This window comes from Globicephala melas, chromosome 4, assembly GCF_963455315.2.
Source record: "Globicephala melas chromosome 4, mGloMel1.2, whole genome shotgun sequence".
Classification (NCBI taxonomy): Eukaryota; Metazoa; Chordata; class Mammalia; order Artiodactyla; family Delphinidae; genus Globicephala; species Globicephala melas.
The window spans coordinates 71,610,762-71,621,345 of record NC_083317.1 but is presented as its reverse complement, the minus strand read 5'-3'; the positions used below and the strand labels follow the sequence as shown (position 1 = coordinate 71,621,345).

At 39.5% G+C, this 10,584-nt stretch overlaps 1 protein-coding gene across 1 annotated transcript; it reads left to right on the top strand.

The window, feature by feature from the left end:
• Window positions 1-3,845: 3,845 nt before the first annotated feature.
• On the top strand, window positions 3,846-6,960 carry TM4SF19 (transmembrane 4 L six family member 19). Its single transcript, XM_030859568.2, has 4 exons — window positions 3,846-4,025; window positions 4,349-4,426; window positions 6,360-6,529; window positions 6,780-6,960. Exons 1-4 carry the CDS (start codon window positions 3,846-3,848, stop codon window positions 6,958-6,960), a joined length of 609 nt encoding a protein of 202 aa, XP_030715428.1.
• Window positions 6,961-10,584: the final 3,624 nt, after the last annotated feature.

Below are 10,584 nucleotides of genomic sequence, written 5' to 3'. Positions count from 1 at the left end.
TTTTCAGGTCCACATTGACATGAGTGTACCCAAATACTACTAGTCCTATTCTAATTCATATTAAAAAAAAATAAAAAGTTCACAGATCAGTGAAAATTTAAAAGGGAGAAACGGCTATAAGTAAAGGTGTGGAGGAGGCATTTTACAACCTATCTAGACATGACATTTTAATTTGTAATCAATTTTATTGATATATAATTAAAATATAATAAAATTCACCAATTTTAAGAGTAGTTTGATGAGTTTTGTCAATATATATATAGTTGTATATTCATAAGAATCTAGATATAGAACATTTTTATCACCTCAAAAAGTTTCCTTATGTACGATATTAATCCCCTCTTCTATTCTCAGCCCCTGGAAACAACTGATCTGCTTCCTGTCACTAGTTCTGCCTTTTCTAGTGTTTATAATTTCATATAAACAGAATCATACAGTGAGTAGTCTTTTGTTTCTGGCTTCTTTCATTTAGCATGATTTTGAGATTCATCCATGTTGTTTCATGTATCAGTAGTTTATTGTTTTTTATTGCCTAGTAGTAGTACTAATTGTATGGATATACCACAGTTTATCTATTCACCTATTGATGAGCATTTGAGTTATTTCTCACTTTTTTGTATTTCTCATTTTTAATTGATTTTTTATTGTGGTAAAATATATATAACTTAAAGCTTGTTATTTTAACCATATTAAAGTGTACAACTCAGTGGCATTAATTACATTCACAATGTTGTGTAACTATATATTACCATTACCTGTTTCCAAAACTTTTTCATTACCCCCCAACAGAAACTCTGTAAACATTAAACAATAACTCCCCATTCCCCCTTCCCCTCAGTCCCTAATAACCTTTAATCTACTTTCCGTCTCTATGAATTTGCCTATTCTGGATATTTCATATAAGTAGAATCATACATACTTGTCCTTTAGTGTCTGGCTTATTTCATTTAGCATAATGTTTTCGTGCTTCATTCATGTTGCAGCATGTAACAGAACTTCATTCTTTTAATGACTGAATAATATTCCATTGCACATATATATATATATATATTTTTTTCATTCATTCATCTGTTGGTAGACACAGGTTGTTTCCATGTTTCTAATTTTTAGTTATTATGAATAAAGCTCCTATGGACATTCAAGTACTAGTCTTTGTGTGGGCATGTGTTTTCATGTCTCTTGGATAAATATATAGAAGCGGAATTACTTGATCATTGGTAAGTGATGGTTTAAGAAACTGCCAAGCTTATTTCCAAAGTGGCTGTACCATTTGCATTCTCACCACATATCTATGAGAGTTCTAGTTGTTCCACAACCTCACCAACACTTGGTATAGTCCAACTTTTTTTTTTTTTTTTTTTGCGGTACGCGGGCGTCTCACTGTTGTGGCCTCTCCCGTTGCGGAGCACAAGCTCCGGACGCGCAGGCCCAGTGGCCATGGCTCACGGGCCCAGCCACTCCGCGGCATGTGGGATCTTCCCAGACCGGGGCACGAACCCGTGTCCCCTGCATCGGCAGGCGGACTCTCAACCACTGCGCCACCAGGGAAGCCCCTAGTCCAACTTTTTAACTGTAACAATTCCAGTGGGTATGTAGTAGGATCTTATTTTGGTTTTAATTTGCACTCCCCTATGTTAATGATGTTGAGTGTCTTTTCATGTTCTTAGTTGTCATCCATATAGCTTTTCTTTTGTGAGATGAAATGAAGTGTCTGTTCACATCGTTTTCCCATTTTTAAAAACCATTGTTTGCCTTCTTTTTTTGTTTACATTATTTTATTTATTTGGTTGCGCTGGGTCTTAGTTGCGGCAGGCGTGCTCCTTAGTCACAGCTCGCGGGCTCCTTAGTTGCAGCATGCATGTGAGATCTAGTTCCCTGACCAGGGATTGAACCTGGGCCCCCCGCACTGAGAGCGTGGAGTCTTAACCACTGCACCACCAGTGAAGTCCCTCAGTTGTTTGTCTACTTATGGTAGAGTCTTAAGAATTCTTTATGTATTCTAGATACAAATCCTTTGTCAGAGGTATATGAGGTCACATTCACATACATATTTACAAAATATGTATTGTGAATATTTACTCCCAGCCTGTGTTTTGTCTCTTCATTTCCTTAATGGTGTCTTTTGAAGAGCAAAATTTTAATTTTGAAGTAGTTTAATTTATCACTTTTTATAGGTTGTACTTTTTGTGTTCTATATAATAAATCTTTATCTAACCGAAAATCCTGATGATTTTCTCTGTTGTTTTCTTGTAAAATTTTTATTAGGTTTAGATCCATGGTCCATTTCGAGTTAATTATTGAATAGGGTTTGCAGTAATAGGAAAAATATATATTTTTGTTTTGCATATGGATTGTTCCAGCATCATTTGTTGAAGAGACTCTCCCTTTCCTACTAAAATACCATCTTTTTCAAAAATCATTTGATCATATTTGTATAGCTCTATTTCTGAATTCTCTAGTCTGTTCCAGTGGTCTGCATGTCTGTATACACCATTACTTTACTGTCTTGATTACTGTAGCTTTATAATGTCTTAACATCACATGATGTAAGCCCTCCAACTTTGGTCTTCTTTTCCACATTGTTTTGAAAAATCTAGGTCTTTTGCATTTCCATGTAAATTTAGATTCAGCTTGTCAATTTCTATGACAGAACCCTGCTAGGATTTTGACTGAGATTGCACTGATACTAAGCCTTTTGATTCATGAACATGGTATATCTCTCCATTTATTTGGGTCTTCTTTAATTTTTCTCAGTAATGTTTTATAATTTTTAGTGTACAGGTCTTACACAGATTTTGTAAAATTTATCCATAAGTATTTTCTATTTGTATGTTATTGTAAATGATGTTGTTTTTTAACTTTTATAATTTATCATTGCTTGTATATAGAAATACAATAGAATTTTTGTACATTTAATTTTTTATTCGGTAACCTTGCTAAACTCACTTATTAACTTTTTGATAGATTCCTTACAATTTTCTACACAGATAATCATGTTACTGTGAATAATGATATTCTTACTTCTTTCTTTCATACCTGTGGCTTTTGCCGCTTTTTATTTTCTTATTGCACTGGAAAGGACCTCCTGTACAATGTTGAATGGAAGTGGTAACAGCGGACAGCTTTAAAATGACGTCTTTTAAAGCAAGAGGATGACACCTTTAAAATTTTGTTTTTTGGGCTTCCCTGGTGGCGCAGTGGTTGAGAATCTGCCTGCTAATGCAGGGGTCATGGGTTCGAGCCCTGGTCAGGGAGGATCCCACATGCCGCGGAGCAACTAGGCCTGTGAGCCACAGCTACTGAGCCTGCACGTCTGGAGCCTGTGCTCCGCAACAAGAGAGGCCGCGATAGTGAGAGGCCCGCGCACCGCGATGAAGAGTGGCCCCCGCTTGCCACAACTAGAGAAAGCCCTTGCACAGAAACGAAGACCCAACACAGCAAAAATAAATTAATTAATAATGAACTCCTACCCCCAACATCTTCAAAAAAAAATTTTTTTTTTGTTTTTCTGTATCAAGTAGAAATAATCACTGGCTTTAATAGAGGTACAAGCAAATTATGATGGGATGAGGAGTGTGTGTGTGTGTGTGTGTGTGTGTGTGAGTGGGAGCTGGCAGAAAATGGAGCAATTAAATTCTATCCATTGGGAAATATTTATAAGACGCAGAGTTTTTAAGCAAGTTCCTTGGCTCTTCTTGATCTGACCCTAGGAGGTGACAGTGCCTCTGGTCTATTTCCCCCTCCCCACCCTATGCTCCTGGGGTTTCCCCTAGCCACCAGCTCCCAGTAACACAGCTACCCTGACCCTCTTTCCATTGGTTCCAGGACAGTGTCCTCTCTGTGTGATGGCATGCTCACGGACCTGCTCCCAAGTACTGGGGCTGAGCCTCGGGACTACAGCCCTGTTTGCTGCTGCAGCCAACACAGTGCTCCTCCTTCCTAACTGGGATGTGACCTACCTGTTGAGGGGCCTCATTGGCAGGCATGCCATGCTGGGCTCTGGGCTCTGGGGAGGAGGCCTCATGGTGAGTGTCTGGGGTTCCCTGGGTGTGAACTCCCAAAGTGCCCCTTAGAGGTGGAGCAGTGAAGTGGGGGTGGGGGTAGTGTTTTGATTCCTTGAAAAAAAGCTTGAACTAACAAGCTGACTGTGGGGTCTATAGCAGCTCCAAGGGATAGAAGACTCTAGGAAGACTGGTCAAATGTTGCTGAATTTTGGACTAGGCAGGCTTGGTGTGAACGCGGCCATTCATAGAGTCACATTAGGCTAGTCATCCCAAACTGGCCACAGGTGGCAGCTAGAGATGTAAATTACCCAATCTCTTTTTAACACTCTTCCCTCTTCCCCCAGGTTCTCACTGCAGCTACCCTCATCTCCTTGACGGGCTGGAGATATGGCTGCTTCAGTAAGAGTGGGCCCTGCCAAAGTGTAAGCACCCGATTCCACTCTTCTAATACCTAGAATGTCCCCACATTCTATTACTTTAGAGGCAGAGTGATAAAGAGACAATTTCAGTCTTGGCGTTTGAAGTCAGGTCCTGACCGTACCTCTCTAAGGGTCTAAAAACCCTAAGCTTTTGGGCAAGTTTTCTGAATCTCGGATCCTTCTGTAAAACGAAAGTTAACAGGATCAAGTCCAGGGAGGAAGTGCTTAATGAACCATAAATGTCTACACACATGTGAGGAACTGTTCTTTTTTATTTTATTGATGTATAGTTTACAATGTCCTGTTAATTTCTGCTATATAGCAAAGCGATTCAGCTATACATGAACTGTTCTTATTAGTTTTAGCCTATTGAACCATATGGACATGAGTTATGTACATTGTAGTCATGTGTCATTGATAGAAAATTTCCTGGCTATTTTTCTTAATTTTTCTTGGAGCTGAAAGATTCTCCAGAGATCATCTGATGACTAGATTCTAGTCTAACCTCTCCATTTTACAGATAATGAAGCTGAGGCCCAGAATAAATTTGCACTGTATTAATTACAGCAACATCTATATATATTTGAAAAATCTCAGTACATAAAATGTATAAGATATATTACTCATTCAGTCTCAGACACATGAATTTGTGGCCTTTTTACAGTAACTCTGCATCCTGCTTTGATATCTACAGCCCACATGTTGGGAACCCTGCTGATTCAGAATTATATGTTAAAGAATTAAGTATAAACACCACACATTTCATTCACTATCTGTTCTCAGCCATGTCTGGTTTTCCCCTAGGCAAGTGGTTCTCGACTTGAATGTGTGCATCAGAATCCCTGCAGCGTTTGTTAAAACACAGATTGCTGGGCCCCACGCCCAGAGTTTCTGACTCTGTAGGTCTGGGGTGGAGCAAGATGGGGAGGGGGGGAAATTTGCATTTCTAACAAGTTTCCAGGTGATGTGCTGTTGCTGGGACAGGGACCACATTTTTAGAACCTCTGTCCTAGGCTTATGTCAGACTGATTCATCTTGAATCTTTTAACTTAGAGTCAAAACTTACTACACTGCTTTCTGTGGCCCCTCTCGAGTTCTAAACCAGTCTGACATCAGTGGGAAAACGACTCTGATTCTGTATAAAAACTATATATATATATATATATATATACGCACACACACACACACACACACATATATATATATATATATGTTTTATTTAAAATTTTAAAATATGTGTTTTTTGAGAAGGAGAAAAAAAAAATCTGGTATCCTGAGAAAGAAACCAATCTGGAAGTTAGAATCCTGCCGAGGAAATAAACACATTGCTATCTTTTGGGAAGGAAATGAGTGGTGCACAGACCAGAAAAGTACAATGACAGAACTCGAGTTATTTCAGAGTTGACTGTAATTTCTCTCTGTCTCTGCCTCCCTCCCTCCCTCCTTTTCTTCCTTCTTTCCCCTCTTCCTCCCTTCCTTCCTTTCATGCTTGATCTGAGAAAGAGAGGAATCAGGGATGGCAGCTTGGAACTTTTGAAAAAATACAGCTTTCTTTTAAAAGGGTCAGAGGGGGGCTTGCGATAACCAATCTGACCCTTTAAGCCAGAGACTGAATGCCTGCAGTGTGAGTGACAAAGTTTTTGATGCCACTCTGCTGAGAAGCTCTGAAGAGCCTGCTGAATCCGGCTGAACCTGCTGCTGGGACCAGGTGCCAGTGTTTCCCCCTTCTCCATTCCTTCTTTCCCACCCCCTCCCGGCTCTACCCAGTGACCTCATCAGCCAGCCCTACCTTGGCTATGTTTTAAAGGAGGTGCTGTGGGTAGGATCATCCCCATGACTGGGGAAGGCCTGAGCACCAGAGAAGTTAGATTTGTCCAGATCAGCCCACAAGTCACGACCCCCTCTCAGGTTCACTGTTTCTTCTCTCCTTCTGCAGATGCTTACTGCTCTGTTGTCAAGTGGCCTGGCTTTTCTTGGGGCCTTGATTTGCTTTATCACTTCTGGAGTAGCCCTGAAAGATGGTCCTTTTTGCATGTTCGATGTTTCGTCCTTCAATCAGACACAGGCTTGGAAACATGGTTACCCATTCAAAGACCTGCAAAACAGGTAAATGGATGGAAACTTGGATTTGCAGTCTCTTCAGAGAAAGAAAGACACAGAAAGGGACTACAAACTCCTTTTAGTCAGCATTCTAGCATCTTGCTTCTCTGATGCTCAGAAAATTGCAAATGCAACAATAGTCACCCTCAAAAGTCTAGTCCTACGACCTGAGCTGAGGGAGAACCCAGGTTTCTATCAAAGTTGCTGGGATTTTCTTCCTTATTCCAACCCCTGATCTCCTTATTTTTGGGGATAGGAATTATTTGTATGACCATTCACTCTGGAATTCTGTCTGCCTGGAGCCTTCTAAAGCTGTCATGTGGCACGTGTGCTTCTTCTCTGCCCTTCTGTGCATCAGCCTCCTCCAGATTCTCCTGGTGGTCATTCATTTCATCAACAGCTTCCTGGGCCTTTTCTGCAGCCTCTGTGAGAAGTAACAGGTAACGCCCTCTTAATTAATTTTTAAAAATTAATTAATTAATTTGTTTTTGGCTGAGTTGGGTCTTCATTGCTGCACGGGCTTTCTCTAGTTGTGGCGAGTGGGGGCTACTCTTCGTTGTGGTGCGCGGGCTTCTCACTGCGGTGGCTTCTCTTGGTGTGGAGCACGGGCTCTAGGCGCACGGGCTTTCGGTAGTTGTAGCTCGCGGGCTCTAGAGCGCAGGCTCAGTAGTTGTGGCACATGGGCTTAGCTGTCGCGAGGCATGTGGGATCTTCCTGGACCAGGGCTCGAACCCGTGTCCCCTACATTGGCAGGCAGTTTCTTAACCAATGTGCCAAAGTCCCGGTAATTCCCTCTTAAACATGAGTGTTTTCATCATGAGCTGCCTTGAATCTTTTCTGCAAGAGTGGGTATGAATTATAAACAAATTTCCCTTTTAGGTAGTCATGTAGTAATAATAACAATAATAATTCCTTGCATGTATGTTGAATGATACAATGCATTTTAAATCACATTGTAGGGACTTCCAGTGGTTAAGAATCTGCCTTCTAATGCAGGGGACAAGGGTTTGATCCCTGGTCAGGGAACTAAGATCCTACACACCATGGAGCAACTAAGCCTGCTCTCTCTAGAACCTGTGCACCACAACTAGAGAGCCTGCGTACTGCAACTACTGACCCCGCGCACTCTGGAGCCCACGCACCACAACTAGAGAAGCCCGCGCGCTGCAACAAAGAGCTGGTGCACTGCAACAAAAAGATCCCACGTGCCGCAACAAGACATGATGCAGCCAAATAAATAAATTAATTTTTAAAAAATCACATTGTAAACTGCAAAATGATATAGTAGTAGAAGAAATAATTATCATTATTATTGTGTAGGAACTTATAGTCCATAAAATGTCCTCCAGCCATGATCTCATTTCAGCCTCTCAAAAGCCCCATAAAATTGGCCGCATGTTACAGATGAAGTTGAGGCTCCTAGAGGATAATGGACTTGCTGCCCAAAAGCAGTCAGTTAGGTTCAGGTAAAGTCAATACCTGACCCCCTACTTTCTAAATTCAAGTTCACTAGCTTAATGGACTGAATTATGTGCTCCCAAAATTCATAGGTTGAAGCTCTAGCCCTCAACGTGACTTTGGAGATAGGACCTTTAAGAAGCTAATTTAGGTTAGATGGGGTCATAAGAGTGGGACACTAATCAAATAAGACTGGCATCCTTATGAGAAGAGGATGAGACAACAAGTACATGAAAAGATGCTTAATATCACTAATCATCAGGGAAATGCAACTCCAAACCATAATGAGATATCACCTTATACTTGTTAGAATGGCTATTATCAAAAAGGAAAGAAATAACAAATGTTGATGAGGATACGGAGAAAAAGGAACCCTTGTGCACTGTTGGTGGGAATGTAAACTGGTGCAACCAGTATGGCAGGCAGTATGGAGGTTCCTCAAAAAATTAAAAAAGAACTACCATATGATCCAGCAATTCTACTTCTGGGTATTTATTTGACGCAAACAAAAACACTAGTTCAAAAAGGTATCTGCACCCTCATGTTCACTGTAGCATTATTTTCAATAACCAAGACATGGAAACAACCCAAGTGTCCACCAATGGATTAATGGATAAAGAAGATATGGTACACACACACACACACACACACACACAGTCACACACACAATGGAATACTCTTCAGCCATAAGAAAAATGAAATCTTGCCATTTGTGACAACATGGATGGACCTAGAAGGTATTATGCTAAGTGAAATAAGTCAGAGAAAGCCAAATACCATATGATATCACTTACATGTGGAATTTAAAGCAACAACAATAGCAACAAAACCAAGTTCACAGATACACTGACAGACTAGTGGTTGCCAGAGCTGGGGCTGGGGAGTGAGAGAAATGGGTGAAGAGAGTCAAAGGTACAAACTTCTGCTTATAAAATAGTTAAGTCATGGGGATATAATGTACAACAAGGTGACTATAGTTAATAGTACTGTATTGCATATTTAAAAGTTGCTAAGAGAATAAATCTTAAAAGTCCTTACTACAAGAAAAAAAAATTTTTTTGTAACTAATGTATGGTGCCAGATGTTAATGAGACTTATTGTGGTGATCATTTTGCAATATATACAAAAATCAAATCATATTGTACACCTGAAATAAATCTAATGTTATATGTCAATCATACCTAGAAAAATGATATTGTAAGTGTATTTCCAGCATAAAAGCATGATTAAGTTTCAGAAAGTTTATTCACCTATATTAATAGATTTAAGGAGGAAAAAATCCTAATGATTTTCTTCATAAATGCTGAAAAGGCATTTGATAAAATTCAACATATATTCTTAATAAAACTCTTTAAGAAAATGAGAAAAGACAGGTCCTTCCTTATCATAATACAACATATCTATCTCAACTCAAAAGTCAGCATCATGCTTAATGAAGGAATACTAGAAACAATCTCATTAAGGTTGCAAATAAGATGATGACACTCACTATTGTCACTATCATTTAATATTGTTCTTGAGGTATTAGCCCAAGCAAGTATTCAAAAGGAAATTAACAGATGTAAAATAGGAAAGAAGGTAAAGTTATCATTATATTCAGACAATATGATTACACATCTAGAGCACCCAAATAAATTATATTACAAACAATAAGAGAATTTCATACAATGTCTGGGTACAAAATAAATGTACAGAATCAAAAATCTTCATGTATACAAACAACAAGCAGTTAACAGGTATGCAGATGGGGAACGCCCATTTACATTAGAAACAAAAAAGGAAAAAAAGAAAAAACCTAGTTACCAACAAAACAAGAATGTGAAATACTTATTGAAGAAAACTAAAATATTACTAAAGGATAAAAAATAAACTTGAACAAATATAAAGGCATGCCATGAACTTGGATCATAAGATATAAATGCCCTTAAACTAATCTATAAATTTAACATGATGAATAAAATCACCAAGATTTGGTGGAAGAGGATATGGAATAAGCTGGTTTTAAAGTTCACATGAAAAATGAACAAGCTTGGACAGCCAGGAAATTTCTGAAGAAGGCAGTGAGGTGGGACTAACTCTACTAGATATTAAAAGCTAATACAAAACTACAATAATTCAAACAGTGCGGTACATTAAATGGACAAATTTATGCATCAGACTAGGGAGCTCAGAGATAGAAATAAATATTTGTGAGAATTTAGTATATGCTAAAGAGATGTGGGGAAAAAGAAAGTGGATGATATACCAGATCTGTCTCTCCATGAGAGCCCAGAGGAAAAGGCCATGTGAAGACACAGCCAGAAGGTAGCCATCTGCAAGCCAAGGAGAGAGGCCTCAGTAGAAACCAACCTTGTTGGCACCTCGGTCTTGGATTTCTAGCCTCCAGAAAATAAATTTCCATTGTTTAAACCACACAGCAGCCAGCAGCCAGTCTGTGGTATTTTGTTATGGCAGCCTGAGCTGACTAATCCACCAGTATTCAGTGCCGTTCAATAAGTGGTATATACTGAGTGCCCACTGTGTGCTCAGCACTGCCATGCATGCTGTGAATTCAAAAATGACTGAGACATGGTCCTTGCCCTTGGGCCCTGCCCTGTCCTTGA

Excerpts from the sequence above, each read along its gene's own strand:
- TM4SF19 (XM_030859568.2), top strand. The coding sequence starts at position 3,846 with ATGGCATGCTCACGGACCTGCTCCCAAGTACTGGGGCTGAGCCTCGGG. Across the intron at positions 4,427-6,359 it reads AGAGTGGGCCCTGCCAAAGT|ATGCTTACTGCTCTGTTGTC; the intron begins GTAAGCACCCGA and ends CTCCTTCTGCAG. Across the intron at positions 6,530-6,779 it reads TTCAAAGACCTGCAAAACAG|GAATTATTTGTATGACCATT; the intron begins GTAAATGGATGG and ends TTTTGGGGATAG.